Genomic DNA, 25,614 nt, shown 5'->3' with positions numbered 1-25,614 from the left:
ACGAGTCTGTGTTTTCACCCCGCTTACCTCGTCCACCTTCGGCTCCTTGGTTAACGCGCCCAAGTCGATGGTTACGCTGGAATGACAGTCATGCAACAATGTCACGAACTCCATTTATGTCTAGTCAGCATCTTTTACGTCGATTCAAAAGTGATATAATTTGCCAGGTGACAATTAATGACATCTGTCATAAGTATTCATTGACCATGCTCATGACAGTGTAATGTCATCATTATGGTGGTCATATGACACCACTGTCAAATAAAGTCTGACCACAAATACAAATCGAAACAAATTAATCTAAATCAAAACATATCATTTGCACCTCATTGTAGTTGGCCCTCATCAGACTAGGCATGTGCCATGAAGGAATCTGACCTTTTAGCCAGATTGCCGGAATCAACTGATAACACGACTGATATGACTCCAAGAGCCCCTTTGACGCTGAGGTGGCAAAATCCACAACCCTCATTGCCCTGACAACAGTAACTTCCGAATCCTCCTGTCCAATCCACAAACAGACAATATTCCTAAACAACGCCCAAATGCACCCTTCTTCTGCCCACAGCCCACCCCACGAGAGTCTTCAAAAAGACTGAATGTTTAACTAATCGTTGTCATTTTTTTCTCGGGAACCTTTTGTTGACATGTGATATGGTGACCCTGAATCCCCACCTAGGACCCTCTGTGCTGTATGATTGCTGTCGACTCAGAATAAATTGTCAACTTGTGTTTTGAAGCCTTTTTATAGCCTTCAAACTAGAGTCAGTACAAGGGGTTAAGACTAAGGTGAACGCGCGGAGTTTGGCATTCTGGCCGGGTCGTCGGGATCTCGCCGGCCCGGGTCATTGCAGCTGCGCCAGCGCGGGTCTGGGGGTTCAGCTGCCATGATTCCGGCAATCTGGCTAGAAGGCCAGATTCCTTCACCTTATTTGTTCACAATGTGTGGCATTTTATGTGTAGTTAGCCTGCATGTAGCGGTGTCTGGTTGTGTTACTCGATGTGCTGTGCCCCCCCCTTCCCGACCCAACAGTTTCGTTTACAGTCTCCATGCAGGCTTGCACACACGGTAAGATTTGTTCTCTTGGAGTAAACATATGGTGCACATCCATATGTTATAGTAAACATTAAATACTTAGACATATTTCCGAGGCGGAAACGTAACAGAAAGCATTCACGATTGTCACTGCGACCGCTAGACACCGCAATGTGTATGTGAATGAGCTTGTAATGTGAACAAAACTACTGTGACAAAAAAATAGATGAAACGAATTATTCTGACCAGCAGGTGGAAGCAATGCCCCGCTAATGGTCAACAGCTTTCCTATGCTAGTGTGCAAAGTCACTGTAAACTGTAAAGCCAGGACAATACATATTATCGGTCCTATTAATAATGTTATTGGATTTATCGGGATGACGTCATAATTCCTATTATCGGACCGATAATTATCGGACCAAAAATTATTGCGCACCAGTACTTTGCCAGAGAGATTATGCAATGTTGCTTTAGCCTTTAAAAGTCTTTGCTCAGCGATCATCACACACTAAATGTAACTCGTAGCATGAGCATAGCATTCGCTTAGCATTAGGCTAATGCTAGCAGCTAGCGTCCCTAAACTCTCGAACAATTTTTTTTTACATAAAGTCCGTGGTGTCCAAGTGGCGATAAAAAATTGAAAATCATGTACTGTTTTCTTACTGAGTGTAGCTAATCACAAAATTGGCCTTTGTCCTTGTAGATGCTACAATTAGGGCTGTCAAACAATTAAAATTTTTAATCGAGTTAATCGCAGCTTAAAAATTAATCGTAATTAATCGCAATTCAAACCATCTATAAAATATGCCATATTTTTCTGTAAATTATTGCTGGAATGGAAAGATAAGACACAAGACGGATATATACATTCAACATACTGTACATAAGTAAAGTGTTGTTTTCATTATAACATTAACATTCTGTTAAAGCGATCCATGGATAGAAAGACTTGTAGTTCTTAAAAGATAAATGTTAGCACAAGTTATAGAAATTTTGTACTAAAACCCCTCTTAATGTTTTCGTTTTAATAAAATGTGTCAAATTTTCAATCAAAAAATAAACTAGTAGCTTGCCATTGTTGATGTCAATAATTACACAATGCTCATGGTGCTGAAACCCATAAAATCAGTCGCACCCAAGCGCCAGCAGAGGGCGACAAAGCACCAAAAAACAAGTGGACATGACACTGTGCTGTCATTTTAATCTGTTTGAGCGGGGCATGTGCGTTAATTGCGTCATTTTAACGTGATTAATTTTAAAAATTGATTACCGCCCGTTAACGCGATAATTTTGACAGCCCTAGCTAGAATACGTGCTCGTCTGTCAATGTTCAGTCGAAATAGTTGGAAACCTTTATTTTAGAGCTGAAACGAATACTCGAGTAACTCGAGTAACTCGAGTTTAAAAACTGATCCGAGTAATTTTATTCACCTCGAGTATTCGTTTATTTTGACAGCTCTAAGCATTACGTTTTGCTCGGACTACTTTTAATGCGGGACAACGCGCTGATGTCACGTGCGTAGAGGAAGAAGCAAAAAAAAAAAACTTACAGCAGCAGACAGCCGCTACAAACTACTCCGACGTTGCAAAATACTAGCCTGCACATGCTACGTTAGTTGCAGTTAGCTCTGGTGAGTCTCATAGAGATCACATGTATGTTGAACACAATGCACAATGACAGACTAGGCCGCGTCTGGGCAGCGTTAGCAAACAGCCGCCATCTTAAAGCAGTAGAGCGCTAAACGCTAACAAAGAGCGCTAAGCGCTAATATATAAGATTAACGTTACTGTCACTACTAGCTCACGTAACGTTAGCCCTGCGGAGGGCTAGGTTTCTATTAATTAAGACCACTTTCGATGCGTGGCTAACGTGTCTTACATACAGGCTTTAACATAACATAGCGTTGTGGAGTGATGAGGGTGTCAAATAAAAACTCAATAATGCTAACTATCAATTTTAGCTCAGTAGTCATTGCTGGATAAAACACCAAGTAGCACTAGTCCCTAATGTGCTCCAATACAGCCTGTATCATACATTTATTTTGAACACTGCAAAAATTCAAAATCCTATCAGGACTTACAGTTTAGACTAACTTAAAACTTTACTAGAACTTAAAAATGGCTTGACACAAATAAGAATTCAATTGAAAAACGTGGGAAAAAATCGTAACTTTTAAGCGATGTGTGTTATCAAGCGTAAAGGCATTTTTAGGTGTGTGTATATATATATATATATATGTATATATATATAGTGAATTAGTCTTTTTTTTTTAATCCTAGTTACATCTGAGATGCAATTGTTGGCTGTTTTCAACAATACACATCAAAAATAAAGACATTGATTGACTGAAAATGATAAAATGTCTTGTTTTCTCATGTATATCTATAATTTCTCTTCACCTAAAAATATATTTGTTTTATCCGATTACTCGATTAATCGATAGAATTTTCAGTCGATTACTCGATTACTAAAATATTCGATAGCTGCAGCCCTACTTTATTTATTTATTTATTTATTTAATTTTGGAGAAATTATTAAAATATTACTGATAAAAAATATTTTGGTAAATGTTGACTAAAACTAGATGAAATTAGTCTTAAGTCTTCGTCAGCAAAAACGAGACGAAGACAAATACATTTTGAAATGTCTAAAATCTGACTAATAAGTATCATCCAAAAGATGAAGATGAAATTGAATAAGGCTGCCTAAAACAACACTGTTGTGGAGGGTGGTTGCCAGGGGAGGCAACACCTCCAACATGATTTCAAATTTACATGCCCATCATCCATCACTTTACACAAAATTGAAGGTAAGTAAACGCTGTTTGTTTGTGTGTTTAGTGTGTCCAGTGGTGGCAAAACAAATACTTTAACGCAAACGTGTTAACGAGGCGGATAACATGGCTAGTTAGCATGCCAAGATGGCTCACTAGTTTCCTCTCTACCATTAACCTACTTTTTTAAAGTCTTCCACCATTGTAAACATCTGTTCAAAACAACATTTTCATAATACAGCCTGTGGTGTTTTTTCTCTTTGGAGACTGTGTGTGTGTGTGTATAATGTGTAAAAAAAATTATACGGATCATACACACGCGCTGTCTTTTACTCTCACTCTCCATTAATATTCAACTTATGAATTGTAAATATCTTAAAAACGATAGCAGCAAAAATGAAACTTTTTAACTAGGGCTGTCAAAATGATCGCGTTAACGGGCGTTAATTAATTTTTTAAATTAATCACGTTAAAATATTTGACGCAATTAACGCATGCACTGAATGACCAGCTCGCACATTGCCTTAAACAGATTACAATGAGGCCGTTTATGGACATTAAGAGTGAAGAGAATGCCACCGGCCGCTTGGGGGCAGCGCCGTTCCATACTAATGTTATTTCTTCAAAACGTGGGAGAATTAGTAGTTGTGAGATGTTTATGCTGTATGCACAATGCAATGCAAATTGCTATTTGTGCTCCACACATTTCGATAAGTTTTATTTTGGGTAAGATATGTACAGAGATATGTATTTTATAAAGGCGAGTGGACACAGGCGTTCTTTGGACCGCGCCGTTTATTGGCATAAGCTTCTCCTTCACAACAAACATAAGTATCGTTTAGTGAAAGCACAACAAAAATAATATTCCTATCGCTCTAAAAAAAAAAATAATGTTCACAAAAAGAAAAGCACTTCAGTCTATAGTAATGAGGCCCTATTCTGACACACAGTTAAACAACAATGCAAAATGAACTGGCATTCCATATCAAAATAGCTATGCAAAATACACGTAAAACTTACTCAAACTTTGGTCACTCTATTCTTATTATTTTTATTTTTATTCTTATTATTATTATATTAACTCTACTTTTGATTGAAAGGGGGTTTTAATATAAAAGGGAGAGGGGCTTTAATATAAAATTACTATAACATTTGTCTTTTAAAAACTACAAGTCTTTCTATCCGTGGATCACTTTAACAGAAAGAATGTTAATAATGCCATTTGTGGATTTATTGTTACAATAAACAAATACAGTACTTATGTACAGTATGTTGTATGTATATATCCGCCTTGTGTCTTATCTTTCCATTCCAACAATAATTTACAGAAAAATATGGCATATTTTATAGACGGTTTGAATTGCGATTAATTACAATTAATTCATTTTTAAGCTGTAATTAACTCGATTAAAAATTTTAATCGTTTGACATCCCTATTTTTAACAGCACAAACGTAGCACAAACTTCATTTCTATATTAATTTGCCTCTGATGGGGGCTGAACTTCACGGACGTATCATCAGCCTTCCGGTTAGAATGGATCGGACTTCCACTCGTGAAATTCATAGGGAGGCCAGCGTTCACTCACATCACATTTATGTTATTAAGTGGCGCGGCGTTACCTTCCCAGCATGTCATCTTTATCGGTGTCTTCGTCGTACAATTGCACCTCCAAATTCTGCCCGGCAGGGTCCATAACTTCAGCCTGCGACGCACAACTCGAGCATCAGCGCTTCCTCAATATTGCCTATGCCTCCGTACCGCACCCCCCTTACCTCAAAGACGGCGTTCCACTTGGGGTTGACCGTCTCGTGCATGACTTTGCTCTGGAAAAGCTGGTTGCCCACCCGGATGACTCCGTAAGGGTCCGACTTGCCTTTGATGAGACCGCCCAGGAACTTGTCCTTGCCCAGCAGGTCCTGGCCCTCCAGGAAGTGGATGCGCAGGATGCCCTGAAAGGATGCGACAGGTTAGGGTGGGCGCTAACGGGTCGGCATGCGTGAGCGCCGTACTTTGGGCACGGGGAATAAGAGGTGCTCCAGCTGCTCCTTGCCCACCAGTGGGATGTTTATGCGGTTGGGGAGCACCAGGAAGCTGCAGATGATGTCCTGGATCAGGTTGTCGCAGAGACCGCTGCTCAAGGAAAGAAACACATTGAAATATATCACAAAACTCCAGAAAGTGCAGAAATCGTTATTTTATATGACGAACATGACGTGCTTTTATTTCTAAATGTTCACTGGAAGTAAGTTCGCCAAACCGCTAACCGTAAGCTTTATACTCAGCTTTTTGTCACTACATATGGTGTCAGTAATAGGTTTTTTTTTTGCATTTTTTCGATTGCAAATGCTGTTTAGCAGCAATTTTTCATGTTTGAAGTGTCACCTTTTAACCGCAAGTTTGCGTTTTGGAGAAGACTGCCAATGTTTTATAGCAGGTTAAAGTAGGTTGTCTTTTTTCCCCATTAGCCTCAATGTAGCAATGCTACCGTTTACAGTGTTTAATATGGATATGATTCCTTATTTTGTATGACTGAACTTTAATTAAACAGTGTGTTGAGGACCAATAAAGACCAATAAACATCTGTGAAAGGAACTGGGGTCTCATATGCCATCAACACGCAGCACGCACATGTGCGGCGATGAAACGCAGCCGAGAAAATTACTGCCCTCGTTTTTATTTACCATGCGATAAATTACTGATTACACCTCAAAAAAGTAATCTAGTTACTTTACTGATTACTTCATTATCAAATTAACTAAGTTACTTTAACTTTTTACCCATTTTCTCCCTTTGCCACCTCAACATAAGAATGACAACAGAAAAATGTCATCACATGTAACTGACTTTCCAATGATTGAATTTGAAAGGGAATATCAGAATTTTGCGCTAGCTTAGCCACTCTGGAGCCCTGAAACTAACAAATATCTGACAAACTGTTTGGAATTTGTTGAAATCAACTCCACCAACCAATTAAACCCCGCTAACTCTAAGATTAAGCCTAATGTCCAAACTTCTGAATTTCGGGTTATGGTTAACAGCAAATCAGTGCCAACGTAAAACAATGCAAACTGACTGCACTAAATTGCAAATGTGGTGGTGGGCGCGGATGCGCGTGCACAACCCGGATGTACTCCTCTTAACACACACGCGGTCAATTTGGCCACAAAACGTGGCGGCAACTAAGCACTTTACACTAAATCGGACTTAAAACACATCCCACAGATGCTAAACGAACACATCACCTCACGGCATAAATGTGCAACACGCATATGATGTAAACAAAGCTTGCCAACTTGGAGCGATGACTGCCCGTCGTTGCTACGGCAAAGCTACGAAACGGCCGCGCATGTAGGGTGTCCAACCTTTTGCTGATACCCTCCAGAATGAAGGAAAACTACTCACCTTCATTCATGCATATCCACAGATCAACATTCGCTCGCAACGTCTCAACACTAGGCGCGAATGTCCACCCGCCTCAGTCCCACAACCGTAAAGCGAGACCAAAACAGGAAATAGCTAAGAGGTTGTCATGGAAACACGTACCGGGAACCTTTTACTTTAGCATTTTCTATTCAAAATGCTTTTCGTACATGACTACAATATTCTTCATTCTACATACGTTATGAGGCAATGAAAAAATAGTATTGCAGAGACACTAAGGAAACTAACTTTAATCAGATTACTGGTGTAGAAAAATGAACGCGTTAGATTACTCGTTACTGAAAAAAGTAATCAGATTACAGTAAGGCGTTACTAACTAACACGTTACTGACATGCTGGAAATAAGTCAATGTTTTGGCAACTCTGGTGCGCTTTTATGGCTTTGTGCCAATTTCCCCGCTTGCATACCGAGCGTCCGACATTCTGAACTTGTCACGCATATATTTTTTTAACCCTTGATTAACCGCCGACGGTAGTCGATAACGTCGACTTGTCGGGACAGCTCTAAAACAAATAGAACAAAAATACCATGATAATTCCAATCTCTCATATTCTATTTTGAATTTCAAATCAACAGTTCGGACTCTTAAACAGATATGGAATGAACCAATGATACACTGATACACCACCAATCCAATGTCCTTAACTCTACTGAATATGAATGAAAGTTTCTAAGGTGAGAGTTTATTTGGACATCTTTCTGCTGTGAATTTCAAGGAGTTTATCACCATGAAGATGAAGAGCTCTAGTATGAGTTGTGGAGATGAAACCTACTCTATTATGTTTCATGTTACATCAAATATCACAAAAAATTATAATGAAATAAACTGTACAGAAAGTCATTTTGGAACATTTTGAGTTCGTGCAGTGCCGCAAGATTTTTTTCCAGTGTATAAACGTGCCGTGACTCAGAAAAGCTTGAAAAACACTTGACTTCGAGGTTCCCACCCCCACTCTGCAGTGTCACCAAATGGCCGCCAGGAGGCGGCGTCGTTACTCGAAACTTGCCTCCTAATGCTCTCTTTGACCCACAAGAGTCTGCATGTTCAATTATCCTGCAGTATTTCACGGCTAGGTGTGTTTCCTTGGCATGAGAAGTCGCATTCCACAAGGAAACACGCACACACACATACTCGCCCAAAGCCAAGTCTGAAAGTGAAAAAAAGGGCGTAGCCGGGGCAGGTCACCCCTCCGCTGACTTACTGCACGCGCAGAAAAAACCCGTTTGACGAGGACGGCGACATTTCAAAAAGGCAGAGCGGCAGGACTGGCTGGTTGCTCTGTGGTGAAAACTAACAGGAAGTAAGCAGGAAATGCCGGTCGCATACTCGCGGGCTTTTATTTCTTGAATTATCGGCAGTTTGCCACCACATCCCTACCACTTCAAAAAGATTTGGATGTCTACAGTGGGGCAAATAAGTATTTTGTCAACCAATAATTGTGCAAGTTCTCCCTCTTGAAAATATTAGAGAGGCCTGCAATTGTCAACAAGGGTAAACCTCAACTATGAGAGACAAAATGTGGGGAAAAAAACCCAGAAAATCACATTGTTTGATTTTTAAAGAATTTATTTGCAAATCATGGTGGAAAATAAGTATTTGGTCAATACTAAAAGTTCATCTCAATACTTTGTTATGTACCCTTTGTTGGCAATAACGGAGGCCAAACGTTTTCTGTAACTCTTCACAAGCTTTTCACACGCTGTTGCTGGTATTTTGGCCCATTCCTCCATGCAGATCTCGTCTAGAGCAGTGATGTTTTGGGGCTTTCGTTGGGCAACACAGACTTTCAACTCTCTCCACAGATTTTCTATGAGGTTAAGATCTGGAGACTGGCTAGGCCACTCCAGGACCTTGAAATGCTTCTCACAAACCCACTCCTTTGTTGCCCTGACTGTTGTGTGGGATCATTGTCATGCTGAAAGAACCAGCCACAGCTCATCTTCAATGCCCTTGCTGATGGAAGGAAATTTTCACTCAAAATCTCTTGATACATGGCCCCATTCATTATTTCCTTTACACAGATCAGTCGTCCTGGTTCCTTTGCAGAAAAACTGCCCCAAAGCTTGATGTTTCCACCCCCATGCTTCACAGTGGGTATGGTGCTCTTTGGATGCAAGTCAGTATTCTTTCTCCTCCAAACACAAGAACCTGTGTTTCTACCAAAACGTTCTATTTTGGTTTCATCTGACCATAACACATTTTCCCAGTCCTTTTCTGGATCATCCAAATGCTCTCTAGCGAACCGCAGACGGGCCTGGACGTGTACTGTCTTCAGCAGGGGGACACGTCTGGTGGTGCAGGATTTGAGTTCCTGGCGGCGCATTGTGTTACTAATAGTTAAAGATGTCCTGATCGATCGGGCCGATCACGTCATTTTCAAAGTATCGGAATCGGCAAAAAAATATCGAACAAGCCATTATTTATATATATATATATATATATATATATATATATATATAATTTAATTAAATTGTTTTCTAATTGAATTTCACGTTACAGACAAATTGTCTTAAACTCATCCAGAGTCTTTAGTTTTGGCTTAAAGTAGCACTGTCAATTTTTTTTAATTAATCACGTTAAAAATTTAATGCAATTAACGCATGCGCTGCACAACCCACTCACGCATTGTCGCGTTCAATCCATAAAGGCGCCGTTTTACCTATATATAGAGCTAAAAGGCAGTGTAAAATGAGTAGAGTGAATTTAGGCAGTCTTTGGAGCCTTTATTTAATTGGCTAAAGCCTTAAAATCCCCCTCTCAACAATTAAGAATATCGTGGGAAGCAATGTCGGGAAGAAAGGTAGTAGTTGATCTTTTTCTTAACAATGCAGAGAAGATATATCAATTGGTGTCACTACGCACAGTCATGGTTGCACTTCACATCATGCATTTGGGCAGAACAGTTAAATGGCTACAGTATCATTTACTGAAAGCTCAACAAATACACTAGATGGCAATATTTAGTCACAATATACAAAGTCACATTTATCCTTTAAGAATTACAAGTCTTTCTATCCGTGGATCCCTCTCACAGAAAGAATGTTAATAATGTAAATGCCATCTTGAGGATTTATTGTCATAATAAACAAATACAGTAGTTATGTACTGTATGTTGAATGTAATATTCGTCCCAGTTTTATTCATTTTTTTCTTAATGCATTGCCAAAATGTATATGATCGGGAAAAATTATCGGGAATGATTGGAATTGAATCGGGAGCAAAAAAAAAAAAAAGGCAATCGGATCGGGAAATATCGGGATCGGCAGATACTCAAACTAAAACGATCGGGATCGGATCGGGAGCAAAAAACATGATCGGAACAACCCTACTTATAGTAGCCTTTGTTACTGTGGTCCCAGCTCTATGTAGGTCATTCACTAGGTCCCCATGTGTGGTTCTGGGATTTTTGCTCACCGTTCTTATTATCATCTTGACACCACGGGGTGAGATCTTGCACGGAGCCCCAGATCGAGGGAGACTATCAGTGGTCTTGTAGGTCTTCCAATTTCTAATAGTTGCTCCCACAGTTGATTTTTTTACACCAAGTGTTTAGCCTATTGCAGATTCAGTCTTCCTAGCCTGGTGCAGGTCTACAATTTTGTCTCTGGTGTCCTTCGACAGCTCTTTGGTCTTGGCCATAGTGGAGTTTGGCGTGTGACTGACTGAGACTGTGGACAGGTGTCTTTTATACCGATGAGTTAAAACAGGTGCCATCAATACAGGTAACGAGTGGAGCCTCGTTAGACCTCTTTGACAGCCAGAAATCTTGCTTGTTTGTAGGTGACCAAATACTTATTTTCCACTCTAATTGGGAAATAAATTCTTTAAAAATCAAACAATGTGATTTCCTGATTTTTTTCCACATTCTTTCTCTCATGGTTGAGGTTTACCCATGTTGACAATTACAGGCCTCTCTCATCTTTTCAAGTAGGAGAACTTGCACCATTGGTGGTTGACTAAATACTTATTTGCCCTACTGTATATGGGTCTCCAACAGCAGCAGCATCAAAAGTATAACAAAACTTAAAATGATCATAGAATTCTCAGATTTTATGCTAGATGCACAAAAATCACTAAGCAGCGTTTACTTGCCTTAAATTTTGTGTAAAGTGACGGATGATGGTCACGTAAATGTGAAATCATGTTGGAGGTGTTGCCTGCAGGTCCACTGTCCTTCCTCCTCTAAGCCGCGGCTGTCTTTCTTTTCGGTAGCCAAAGTACTCCCATACTAGTGACGTTTTAGTCAGCCATTGTGTCTATTCTACAGCACAGCGACAGAAACAGGACAGAGCAAGAACTGGAGGGGAAGGGGGTGAGCGCTGCCACAGGTTTCTCGCTGCATTTTTGAGATATAAAAGATAGCTAATTCGGTACTACGGTGTGACGGAAAATTTTAGTGGTTTTGAAATTGTGCCGTTTTAATACCACGGTAAACCTTGAAACCGGTAGCCAGCACATGCCTAATCCCACCTAAGTGAATGGGGAGAAGGGAAAAACAGGACTTACTTGACCCCAGGAATGTCCAATATGTTGGTTAGGCCCGTCCAGTTGATGTCCAGGAGCTGAAAGACAAAATTGAGGAACATATGAGTTTTACAATTGGTATTAAAAAGGGATTTTTTGCTTCTTATTCAACAATAACGATTAGCTCATTAGCTCATCATCAAGTTTCTTTGGAAGATTTCAATTTCTTTTCTTTACTATTTAAAAAAAAAAAAAAAAAAACGTGATTTCATCTTCAAGTTTAATTTCAAGTTTTATTGATTTTTATTGACTTATCATGAAGTTCTTTCTTTACAAATTTTAGTTATGGCTTAAAGTGCATGTGACACGAAAAAGCATGTTTATTTCATAATACACGCGGTATTCTATGCTCCTGAATGATATGGACCACTTGGATGTTTGTGGAAGCGATCGCTATATTCATTTAGTTTTTGGAATCCCGCGCCATGAAAATGAGTGATTTCTGGCTTCGGTCTTGCATGGAGGAGGAGGGCGCTGTGACGTGTACGGGTGAAGGCGTTCTCTTCACTAAACAGCCGTACTGTTGTGTATGAGGACTAAGGATTCCGCTGATTTTGCGGATTAATACATTTATTTTTCGCATCACGCCAGCCAAATGGCTGCAGAAAAATTTTGCTTTATGAGGGAGAGGCGTGCGCCTTTTTGAAGTTTCAAAAGGTTCCCAATCACCGTGGATATTGGCCAAGCCCTACTACTGTGGGACCATTGGACTTACGAGGAAATGAGTAAACATCTTGTTTTGTATTATGTCAAATATTAATACAGCGATTACAAAGTAAACACTACAAACTTTCTTTAAATAAAGGACTACTTACGTCTAATCATTGATAGGCATGTAAAAAGCTCTCCTCATGCACATTAGCTGCACGTTTGCTGCACAACAACTGCAGCCGCCCTCCTCCGGGGAACAAACTGTTAATTGCTCTCCGCCGGGCGGTTTGCCGATCCACTAAGACAATCGACAACCCAGTCGTCATGTCAAATAATCCGGGCTAGTTATGTGTGATTGTCCGCTTCGAAGACTTTGAAACATCACTCGGTTCGGGTTAGCATGTCGGCTAGCTGTCACGCCTCTTGGTTTGTTTACATTGTCCGAAGCCGGGGAAGGGAAATGACATTTGTCCGATTTAGGTGTCATAAAATAGCGTTCGGGAGGTGCGACAGTAAAGGTGAAGTCAACAGTTTTGACCATTATGGAGTAATTTTGCCATGTCGTCCTGAATAAGTGCATTTTTATTATTTCATATTCCATTTAGCACAAGACTGTTATTTGTCATGACCATGCCATTTATTTAGCAATCGGGGAAAATACTTGGATAAAAAGAATATCCTGTAAAAATATTGAAGCAAAGAGACAGAAACAATGACATTTTGCGGCTCTCTTCGTCGCGTTTTCCTCGTTGTGAATAGTTCCCCCTCGACGGGCTGACTGGTCCTTCTCAAGCCATTTATTTAGCTATTGGGGAAAAATACTTGGATCAAAAGAATATCCTGTAAAAATATTGGAGTAGAGAGACTGAAACAATGACATTTTGCGGCTCTCTTCGTCGCGTTTTCCTCGTTGTGAATAATTCCCCCTCAATGGAATGCGTACTAAATCAGATGAAATCGTGACTCCGCTGACGTCATCCACCTGTTGGGGACGCTCGAGCCCAATAATGGTAGGCGTGGCTAACCGGCAGATTAAAAGACTAATTTCTCATCATCTGCGCTTTGCTAAATTGTTGTATATAGTCGAATCGTCTCAAAATATGATTCTAATTCACATGATAATGCTATTTAAGACTTTTTTTCTCCTGTCGTATGCTCTTTAACAGGACAAGTTTAAAAAAATATATTAATTTCATCTGTCAAAGTAGAGAAGAAAATCCCATTAGTGCGCAACTTACGGGTTTGTTGAGAAAGAAGACGGAGAGCGCTCCGATCAGCGGCATGTCTCCCAGAAGCGGCTCCATCACCACGCGCATCACGCCGTGAAGCTGAATGACAAGACACGGAATTTTCATTTTGCGTTTTCAAATACAAAAAGTAGCAAAAATATAAAATGATATAACTACATTACGGAACAGTACATCTCCTATCACACCTATGCAGGTGACAACATTTCAGAGTCGCCACATGATTATAGTCCTTTCATCTCATTGAGTAAATTTATTAATCAAATCAGTCAATGAATGGATGTGCCAGAATTTTTTTCAAACAAAATGTGGGGGAAAGGATCAGATCAGATCTGATCAGGGATCAGATCAGAATTAGGATCAGCATGAGATTGTTCCAGGATAAGGATTGGATGTCATCATTTCAGGATAATGATCGGATGAGATCAGATCAGATCAAGATCGAATCAGGATGAGATCTGATCAGGATCGGATGAGATTGGAGCAGGGTCAGGATCAAATCAGATCAGGGTGGGGATGGAGACGAGACAAGATCAGGGTCAGATTAGGATGAGATTGGATCAGATCAGGATCAGTATTAGATCAGTTCGGGATGAGGATCAGATCAAGATCAGGATGAGATCGAATCAGGGTCAGGATGAGATTGGATCAGGGTCAGGATCAGATCAGGAACAGATTGGGACAAGATGGGATCACATCAGAACAGGTCAGATCAGGATGAAATGAGATTGTTTCAAGATAAGGATCGGATCAGGATCAGAATCATATCAGATCAGGATGCGGATCTGGATAGCGATGAAGACGAGACAAGATCAGGATCATATCAGGATGGGATTGGATCAGATAAGATTTAAATCAGTTCGAGATGAGGATCAGATCAAGATCAGGATGAGATCAAATCAGGATCAGGGTTAGATTAGGATGATATTGGATCAGGGTCAGAAACAGATCGGGATGAGATCGGGATGAGATGGGATCACATAAGAACAGGTCAGATCAGGATGAAATGAGATCATTTCAGGATAAGGTTCAGATCAGGATGAGATCGTATCAGGATCGGATAAGATTGGATCAGGGTCAGGATCAGATCAGATCAGCAGGAGGTCAGAATGGGGATCGGGATGGGATGGAGACATGACAAGATCAGGATTTGATCAGATCAGGAGTAGATCAGGATGGGGATGGGGACAAGACAAGATCAGGATCAGATCAGGATGAGATCGGATCAGATAGGATCAGGATTAGATCGGTTCAGGATCAGATCAAGATAAGAGTGAGATCAGATCAGATAGGATCGGGATCACGTCAGATCAGGATGAGATCAAAGCAGGATAAGGATCAAATCAGATCAGGATGAGATCAAATCAGGGTCAAGATCAGATCAGGATCAGATCAGGATAAAATGGGATCAGATCAGAACAGGTCAGATCAGTGTGAAATGAGATTGTTTTAGGATTAGGATCAGATCAGGATGAAATCAGAAGAGGATCAGGGTCAGGGTCAGATCTGATCAGGATGAGATCGGGATGAGGATTAAAAAAAAAAAAAAAAGACGAGATCAGGATCAGATCGGATCGGATCAGATCAGGATTAGATCGGTTCAGGATCAGATCAAGATATGGATGAGATCAAATCAGGGTCAGGACCAGATCAGGATGAGATCAGGATAAAATGGGATCAGATCAGAATAGGTCAGATCAGGGTGAAATGAGATTGTTTTAGGATAGGGATCGGATCAGGATGAAATCAGAAGAGGATCAGGGTCAGGATCATATCGGATCAGGATGAGATCGGGATGAGGATTAAAAAAAAAAAAAAGACGAGCTCAGGATCAGATCAGGATGAGATAAAGATCAGTATCAGATCGGATCGGGATCAGATCAGGATGAGATGAGGACAGATCCTTTATTGAGCCCAGTGTAAAACGGATCAAAAGAGCCCTAAATGGATCGGGGGTCTCGCGCCATCAATAATAAGCTAACTTATTCTAACGGAAGATTTTGGTAGCAACTTGTAGGTTCCTTTTTTTTTTTTTTTTTTTTTTTTTTTTTAAAGAGTGACACCTTTTTAAAACGATATTGATAACCTTTTCGGCAACAAAATATCACGACCTTTTCAATATATTGTTACACCCTTAGTCCCAATGGTGACAAAAGCAAAGGAAACCTTCCACGGCAAACAGTGGCCGTGTCCCGGCCCTGAGATATGGGGCCTTTTATGGCTTCTGAGTCAACACGCTAAAGTCATAAAGACAGGAAGCGCCTGTGGACGGCGTAGATGAAAAAGCTGAAGTCGCGCTACAGACCCGCCGGCCAGTCGGCTACCTGGATGCTCTTGATTCCCGCCCTGCAGTAGTACTTCTTAATGTCCACATTGATCTCAGTGTTGCCCGCAAAACTGCAAAGCATTCAAAAGAAAAATTCTTATAAATAATAATAAAATAAATATATAATTTACAAAAAATACATGAATTAATTAATCATTTTTAAAAATGAATAAAAATAATTAAAATTATCATAATATATAATACTGTGTATATACTAAAATAATATAAATATGGAATAAAATCAATTAAAAAAATGTTTTTGATTGTTTTAGTGGAAAAAGATGGCAACTATAAAGGAAGTGGGGAAAATAAAAAAAGTTTCCATTTTTAAAAAACGTGTTTGATTATTCAAAGAAGTATTCAATGATGACGTCAATGGTCATTAAAAAACACACAAACACACACACAAACTTAAATAAGAATATAAAAGTAAAAAAAAAAATACAAAAATGGGGAAAAAAATTAAAATCATGTGAATTATCCTTAAAATATAAAAAACAAAAAATATTTCATATAATATTAAATAAAATCAATAAATTAGAAATGTTTTTTAATTAATTAAACAAAATAGTTTTTTATTGTTTTAGTGGAAAAAAGTGAAAAAAAAACACAATTTTCAAAAACATGTTAGTGTTTTTTTTTTCTTTTTTAAATTAAAAAAATGTTTACATGATGGTTGTTGTTTAAAAAAAAAACATTTTAAAAAAGCTTTAAAATAAATAAATAAATATATACACATTTAACAAGAATTTTGACACTGGTTCAAAAAACAGAAAATATCAAACGAAAAAGAAAGAAATAATGTTAAGAATCACCTGATCTGCATGTCCATGATAACCTGCCTCTTGTCCACATTGTCCGTGTAAACTTTGACACCGTTCACCCTGATAGGCTGCAAAAACATTTCCAAAGGAGTGTAAAGTAGCTTACAGACAATGACGGCGTGCACTTGCTCGCTCGCCCGCCTACCTTGTCGCCCATGTCGATCTTGGAGAAGCAGAAAGAGGACAGATAGGGGCTGGCGCCCTTGATGGCTGGCTCGATGCTGTCCCGGAACAACTTGTCCACAAACTGGCAGATGAACGGCCACATTTGCTTCACTGTCTGCAGGACAAAATTGACAGTGATAGACAACAAATCCATTTTAACTGAAGTATATTGACTTATTACCAATAGAAATACACATTTTTTTAATTTAATTTTTAAATATTAGAAAAATTCTGAGGATTCTAAGGATAATAAAAAAGAGGAGGACTATTTATTGTTATTCCTTATTTATTTAAAATTATGGATGCACATTGAAAAAACAAAAAAACAAAGAGTATATATATACTCCCGCCTCCCCCTTTTTTAGGGCCCGAGCACTAGGCGTGCGAAGGCCCTATTGTTTTGCAAAGGATTTTTTTTTTTTTTCCCAGGGCAAATGAAAACGGCCAATTTGGAGGCCTGAACATGCGCGAAAAGTCACCAAAATTTGCACATACGTGCGGAAAACTGTAAATTTCGATAATTTAACAACGTTGCAAAAAAATGTAACAAAATGGCTCAGTGGCGCCCCCTTGAAATTTTAAAATTGGTCTATAACATTAGGGTTTGTCAGCGTAGAGCAATGAAATTTGGGGGGTCTATACCTTGTCTAAAACCACTTCAAAAAAGCATTGGCACCCATATTCCAAACCCAACAGGAAATCGGTTATTTTGGATCAAATATGAAATTTTTATCGATTTACAGGGTGCACATTTGAGACCTTTTCGCCGAGGGAGTTAGTTGGATCATCTTCAAAATTGGTGAGACTGTTCAGGAGACATATGAGATCTTAAGTTTCTAAAATGGTGTGTTTTCATTCACGGGTCTGACCTGGGCGTGGTGCCAAAGTCGGCCATTTTTTCGGCAAAAGACCGAATTCAGTAAATGGCTAATAATTCCTTGACACAACTTTCAATCTTTTTCATATCTGCCATGTATATGCGGTATCCCAGCCTGAACACGACTGCATTGAAATATTACCCATTAGGCCTAGCGCCCCCTAGTGAGAACAGGAAATGCCTTTTTTTACGAGACAGGTTCCTCCTCCAAGGGAAAAAAATCTGTTGACCTCAAACCTGCATCAGGGGAGCCTTAAGACCTGTGTTCAGGTGCCTGATGAAAAATATTGAGGTTTCGTTGAAGCGGAGGGGTCCAAACATGAAAGTGAAAATGATCGTCAACAATTTGTCTCGCAAAATACTTTGAACAGTCATAACTCAGCAGATATACAACATATCTGCGCCAAACTTCCCATGCTTGTTGAGAGTCATACCCTGAAGGGTCCTGTAGGGGTCATTTGCATCAACTCTACAGTGCCAACTAGTGGCGACAGAAAGGAGTTTTAAAAAAGGCCTTTCCTATTGGGTTTTTTCAACGTAGAGCAATGAAATTTGGGGAGTAGATACCTTATGCCTAACTGCTCAAAAAAGCCTCTTGCACCCATATTCCAAATCCAACAGAAAATCGGGTATTTTGGATCGAATGTGAAATTTCTGTCCATTTCTAGTACAGTTTACATTTGGAGGCCTGGACATGCACGAAAACTCACCAAATTTTGCACATACATGTGTGGATTTGTGTGGATTTCGATAATCTTGAAACGTTACAAAAAAATGTAACAAAATGGCTCAGTGGCGCCCCCTTGAATTTTTCAAAAAGGCGTTTCCTATTAGGTTTTTTTAACGTAGAGCATATTCCGAACCCAACAGGAAATCGGGTATTTTGGATCGAATGTGAAATTTTTATCAATTAACAGGGTGCACATTTGAGACCCTGTCACAGAGGGAATCAGTTGGATCATCTTCAAAATTGGTTAGACAATTCAGGAGACATATGAAATCTAAACTTTACAAAATGGTGCGTTTTCATTCATGGGTCTGACCTGGGCGTGGTGCCAAAGTCGGCCATTTTTTCGGCAAAATGACAAATTCAGTAAAGGACTAATAGCTCCTTGAAACAACGTTCAATCTTTTTCATATCTGGCATGTATATGCGGCATCCCACCCTTAACACGAGTTCATTGAAATATTACTCATTAGGCCTAGCGCCCCCTAGTGGGAACAGGAAATGCCTTTTTTACGAAACAGGCTCCTCCTCCAAGGAAAAAAAATCTATTCATCTCAAACCTGCATCAGGGGAGCCTTAAGACATGTGTTCAGGTGCCTGATGAAAAATACTGAGGTTTGGTTGAAGCAGAAGGGTCCAGCAGGAGAAGTAAAAATGACTGAAGCCATTTCGTCTCACCACAAGTTTTGAACAGTCATAACTTCTACAACATATCTGCGCCAAACATATCGTGCTTGTTGAGTCATAGTCTGAAGGGTCCTGTAGGGGTCATTTGCATCAACCCTACAGCGCCAACTAGTGGCAATAGAAAGTCACTCATTTTTTAAAATATATGTCCAGTTCTTTTCAGGTGGGTCATTGTAGTTTCAAGACCTTTTAAAATACTTATTTTACGGCCCATGTCCACATGTCTCTGTCTGTTGCTGTGATGACCCTTTATTCGCTCCTTTTTTGTAGTCCTCTGTCCAATAGGGGTTTTTATCTCTTAGGTGTGTGAATGTAAAGAGGCAACTTTCGCGCATGTTAGGTTCTAATGAGATGATCAGAGAGGACGATCTGCCACCACCCTGACCTGCACACTGTCCGAGTTGCATGACGTCCGAGTTGCGCTAGATTGCGAGGGCCCGTTCAGTCCTGCTTGCAGGCCTAGTTTTGTTTTATAATTACATATAAAAAAAATTCATTGCATTGAAAAAACAGGTTTAAAAAAATATCATGTTTACTGATTTTTTCTTTTTACTTTATAAAACACATTTTCAAAGCAAAAAATATAGTTTTTTTAAAAATACATTTTACACATTTTAATATATATTTCTTAAATGTATTTTTTTTTTTAAAGTCATGAAAAAATACCTTAGATTTATTATAAAATATAATGAAACATTTTTAAAATGAAAAACAAATGACCAAAAAAAACTGAATTTTATAAATATATATAACTATTACATTAAAAAAAAAAAAGTTAAATTTTTTTAAAGATATTTATTTGTTTTCTTTTTGCATAAAACACGAATGATGAAAAATAATGAGTTTTTTTTTTAATGATTTTTTTTATTATTTACTGTATTTTACTGTTAAAAATACATTATAAAAAAAGAGCACATTTACAGTTTTCTTTCTTTATCAATTGTCATAAAACATGTAAAAATTCTCTCCATGTGAAACATTAAAACTGTTCAGAATCCGGGCACTTAGACTTCCATTCTCTGTGTCAAACAGCTGAACAGGACAGGTTTTAAAAAAAAATAATAAAATAAAATAAAACATGTAAAAATTCAAACATGAATGACTAATGTTTTTATATATTTTTTAATTTAATTACAATTAAGTGATGAAAAAAGTAATTTAAAAATATTTTATTTATTATAAAATATAATGAAACATTAAAAAAAAAAAAAAAATCCAAAAAAATGGCATATATATTACATTTAAGTAAAGTAAAAAGTTTAAACGTTTTTTCAAGTCATTTTTTTCGTCATAAATTGTAATAAAACATTTTCAAAATTCAAACATGATGGAATAAAAAATGACTTTTAAAAAACTTTAAACATACATGTATTTTTATCCTTTTTTAAAAAATTTATTTTACAAAAATAAGTGATGAAAAATTGAGTTAAAAGATTTTATTTATCATAAAACATACTGAAACATTTTTAAAATCAAAACAAACGACCAAAATGAAAAGCATTTTGCAATTTCAAACATATATTAAATTTTTTTAAAAAAGTTTTAAAAAGTTTACTTTTTTCTTTTTTACTTCATTAAATGAACATTAAAAATAATACTTTTTTTTAAAATAAAAAAATTAAAAAAATAAAAAAAAGTGACCAAAATATTGCCTTTTTAAAAATGAGATATTTTATAAAATTGTTTATTTTTTATTGTTAAAAATAAATTATTGACTTTTTAAAAATGATATTTTTTTAATTATGTATTTATTTTTTATTGATAAAAATCCATTTTTACAAAGATTATCTTTACCGTTTTTTCCCCCTTTATAAAATCTAATTAAAAAAATCCAAAATGAAGAAATAAAAGTAAGAGAATAATCACCTTTGTTATTATTTAAACCATAAATAAACAAATAAATAAACTAATCAATTAATGAGATGAGATGAGTTGAATGAGCATTACCTTATTGAGCCACCCCACTCGCTCCACATCCGGATAATGAACCTGTCAAAAGCATGAAAAGTTACTTCCCTCAAAGCTCTTTTTGCGCTTTTTACAATGACGCATTTCAACACGCGTGGGCTTGCATGTAAACAAACACAAGGGCATTCCTTTTAGCTATTTCGGTGACGACGCCGGCAGCGGCGCTAGTGTTTATTTGCGTTAAAGGTTGCGCACCAACACGCGAACAAATAAAGCAGAGTGGAGGAATTTGCTTTGAGGCCCAGGAAAAAATGTTGTGATGATAGCATGAAAGCTGAAGATGGTTTTCCTGGAAGGTAAAGTAATAGGAAGCGGGACGAGGAATCGCGTCGGCCTCTATTTTTAACCTGGCAAAGCGAGAGAGAGAGAGACCTTGTAGTGCAATCGTTCTCATTGTGTGACATTGTGTCGTAGTCACGTGACGACAGTGCAGCATCACCGACGACCAAGCTTTTCATCGTCCTGATACTTACGTTAGGTTATTCAGTACAGTCGTTTTATGGGGCAAGTATAATTTGCATGGGATACTTTGGTCACTCCTGATTATTTTAGAATATTTACAGGTCACTTTCTGTTGATATGAGGCATTTTTGGGGTGAATCCATAGGCGGAGTTTGACCTTTGGGGCAGGGCGGGGAACAGCATGTGTTGATGACCCCGAAACGCTGTGTCAGCAATAAAATTTAAATTTATAGAATATTTATAATAACAAGTTGACGATGAGTGTTTTTTTTTTTGTTTCCCGTCATTCTTGAGGGGAATTCTAAATCTTGGGCAATACTTTTTGCAAAGATCGTCATCCATTGAATATGGTATGCTGGCGGTGTCGTGCCAATGTAGTTACCCCAGTCAAAAATTGTATGCCATATGCCATATGGGGTTAGATTTGTGGCTTTATTATTCAATCCCCCCCAAAAAAGTTGCTTCAATAAAAAAAAAGTTGCTTCAAAATATATATGTTCAACCCAAAAAAAAAGTCGCTTCAATCAAAAAAAAAAAAAAAAAAATGTTTGAATGCAAAAATAAATTTAAAACTCAAAAAACTCAAAAAATGCATGTGAAAGCTATTTGTCTTTTATTTTTTGTGGCGATTGAAGTCAAGATTTTTTTTTATTGAAGTCGATTTAAAATAAGGATTGCTTCAATCAAAGAAAACTTTTTTTCAGGAAAAATTAAGAGTTTAAATGCAAAATTTTCAATCCCAAATACTTTTTCGCATTCAAAAACTTTTTCCATGATTGAAATTGTTCTTTTTTTATTGAGTTTTCTTTTTGAAAATATATATTATTTTTAAGCAATTTATTTTTTGATTGAATAATAAAGACAAAAATGACCTAGCCAAAATGTGGCCCAAACACAAATCAACATTTCCAGCTAACTTCCTTTGATTTCGGGCCACACCCTCTTTATTTCGAGTCACTTCCTATTGATTTTGGTGCATTTCCTGCTCACTTCCTTTGACTTTGGGTCGCCACTCACGTTGTTGTTTTACTTGTGGACACTAACTTTGAAGTCCTACCAGGCATACAAAATGGTTAGGGGTGAAAAAGGTGACAAAGTAACATGGACACACGGCATGCGCGGAAAAGTGCATTTCATAGTGCAACCAGAGACATCTCGAATTAAACACAGTACATAATAATTTAACATATACAAGTCTAAATCTCTCATCCTGAAATCAGAACATATAAGACGCATTAAGGAGCAAATTATACAAAATGTAAATTATAAAATATACTAGAGCTGAAACGAATACTCGAGCAACTCGAGTAACTCGAGTTTAAAAACTGATCCGAGTAATTTTATTCACCTCGAGTAATCGTTTATTTTGACAGCTCTAAGCATCACGTTTTGCTCGGACTACTTTTAATGCGGGACAACGCGCTGATGTCACGTGCGTAGAGGAAGAAGCAAAAAAAAAAAAACTTACTGCAGCCGACAACCGCTACAAACGACGCCGACGTTGCTAAATACTAGACCGCACATGCTACGTTATAGTTGCAGGTAGCGTCCAATGAGTCTCACAGAGATCACATGTATGTTGAACTAGATGCACAATGACAGACTAGGCCGCGTCCGGGCAGCGTTAGCAAACAGCCGCCATCTTAAAGCAGTAGAGCGCTAAGCGCTAATAAAGAACGCTAAGCGCTAATATATAATATTAACGTTACTGTCACTACTAGCTCACCTTACGTTAGCACTGCGGAGGGCTAGGTTTCAATTAATTAAGACCACTTTCAATGCGTGGCTAACGTGTCTTACATACAGGCTTTAACATAACATAGCGTTGTGGAGTGATGAGGGTGTCAAATAAAAACTCAATAATGCTAACTATCAATTTTAGCTCAGTAGTCATTGCTGGATAAAACACCCAAGTAGCACTAGTCCCTACTGTGCTCCAATACAGCCTGTATCATACATTTATTTTGAACAGTGCAAAAACTCAAAATCCTATCAGGACTTACAGTTTAGACTAACTTAAAACTTAACTAGAACTTAAAAATGGCTTGACACAAATAGAAATTCAATTGAAAAACGTGGGGAAAAATACTAACTTTTAAGTTATGTGTGTTATCAAGCGTAAAGGCATTTTTAGGTGTGTTTATATATATATATATATATATATATATATATATACTTTTTTAAAATAAGATCTAAAGGTTTTTTGAGTGAAAGCAGTGAATTAGTCTTTTTTTTATTCTAGTTACATCTGAGATGCAATTGTTGGCTGTTTTCAACAATATACATAAAAAATAAAGACATTGATTGACTGAAAATAACAAAATGTCTTGTTTTCTCATGTATATCTATAATTGCTCGTCACCTAAAAATATGTTTGTTTTATCCGATTACTCGATTAATCGATAGAATTTTCAGTCGATTACTCGATTACTAAAATATTCGATAGCTGCAGCCCTAAAATATACATTATGTCCCATTTGCATTAAGCAGAGAACAGCTATACTCCCGTCTCTTACTATTGTCAGTCATTTGTTGTCACGAGAAGAGAGTGGCGGTAATAGGTCTAGGTCATCGGACTAGAGCAGGGGTCCCCAACCTTTTTTGCACCACGGACCGGTATTATTTGGGTCTTTTTTTCACGGACCGGTGTTCTGACAAATTTTGCAACCCATCAAAAATTGCAACGGTGTGGTTCTGCGCATGCGCGTAACGTTAAACATAGCCGCAAAATGCGCAAATGCAGCGATTCCAAAGTAAACACTACACAAACTTTCTTGAAAGAAAGGAATATTAACTTACGTTTGATCATGGGAGGACTTGTAGAAAAGTTCTCCACAGATAAATCCTGCCATGTTAGCTGCATACAAAAACTGCACACCGCTCTCACCATTAACGACTTCGCCTTGTCGTTAAGCATTAATTAAGAAGCCCGCATCACAAAGATACCATGTTGGATATTGTAGCAAGGTTTTCAATGCTCTCGTAGCGATTTCAGGATATTCCGGAATGACTTCAATCCAGAACCTCGGTAGAGTTGTTGTCTCAAATATATGTTTAATAAGGTCGCCGTCATTTGCGATATCTACAAGTGGATCCTCCTGTTGCACAGACATGCTCGAATCACTCGGTTTATTCACAAACGGGTCACAAATCCACTCCTTCGCCGTTCATGGGTCTTTGAGGTTGTAGGTTCGTCAGGTGCCATATTCGCCGTAAAAATATATCCAAAGACGTCTGTTTTCCAGTCATCTTCGCTCGTGTGGGGGCTAATTATTTCCGGGAACAAATGTGCTGCGCCCGCGGCCTAGTAATACGTTATTATCGAGGACAAGCGCACATATATATTATATACACAAACAAGATGTACTGCTAGCCGTCCAATAAATGGATTTCTATGACAACATTCTAATCTATCCCGTAGTATTATATCTAGAGTAGACAGGGATATCGGTGTGTTAAGCAGGGGCACAGGGTTAATTCGGCCAGAATGCGGTCGTTATTAAATTATTATTTCTGTGCGGCCCGGTAGTAAATGCGCACCGGGACCGGTCCGCGGCCCAGCAGATGGGGACCCCTGGACTAGAGTGCAGTTTTGAGCATGGACTACGGTTTCGAAGTTAACGGTTTCACTCCCTCGTTGCCAGACCCCCCCATTTTTTTTCTCCTCGGATCTACATGATTCAGAAAAATGACCCATTTTGATTTCAAAACGGCGAAATTTCACCGAAAGGTGGCAAGTTTGCATGCCTGCCTACTCCTCCTCCTTCTTAAAACTTGGTACCTTCGAAGCACTGTATCTACTGATCCTCATAGCCAGATTTTAGATTTGTTTGTATCAGGGCTGATCAATTAATTGTGGAATTATTAGCCAGTAGAGTGCAGCCTGCTGTAGGTTAGGAAC

At 38.3% G+C, this 25,614-nt stretch overlaps 1 protein-coding gene across 1 annotated transcript in view; it reads right to left on the bottom strand.

Moving 5' to 3' along the window:
• esyt2a (extended synaptotagmin-like protein 2a) overlaps positions 1-25,614 on the bottom strand; it is a 91,486-nt gene that overhangs the window by 20,361 nt on the left and 45,511 nt on the right. The window contains exons 4-13 of the mRNA XM_057857115.1: positions 21,231-21,272; positions 16,973-17,107; positions 16,819-16,895; positions 16,002-16,074; positions 13,669-13,758; positions 11,762-11,817; positions 5,822-5,942; positions 5,585-5,761; positions 5,432-5,514; positions 28-76 (exon numbers count right to left, since the gene is read on the bottom strand). Coding sequence (XP_057713098.1) covers positions 28-76; positions 5,432-5,514; positions 5,585-5,761; positions 5,822-5,942; positions 11,762-11,817; positions 13,669-13,758; positions 16,002-16,074; positions 16,819-16,895; positions 16,973-17,107; positions 21,231-21,272 — 903 coding nt within the window. The remainder of the gene's footprint in view (positions 1-27; positions 77-5,431; positions 5,515-5,584; positions 5,762-5,821; positions 5,943-11,761; positions 11,818-13,668; positions 13,759-16,001; positions 16,075-16,818; positions 16,896-16,972; positions 17,108-21,230; positions 21,273-25,614) is intronic.

This window comes from Corythoichthys intestinalis, chromosome 14 (genome assembly GCF_030265065.1).
Source record: "Corythoichthys intestinalis isolate RoL2023-P3 chromosome 14, ASM3026506v1, whole genome shotgun sequence".
NCBI classification, from domain to species: domain Eukaryota; kingdom Metazoa; phylum Chordata; class Actinopteri; order Syngnathiformes; family Syngnathidae; genus Corythoichthys; species Corythoichthys intestinalis.
This window is presented reverse-complemented; position numbering and strand designations above follow the sequence as displayed.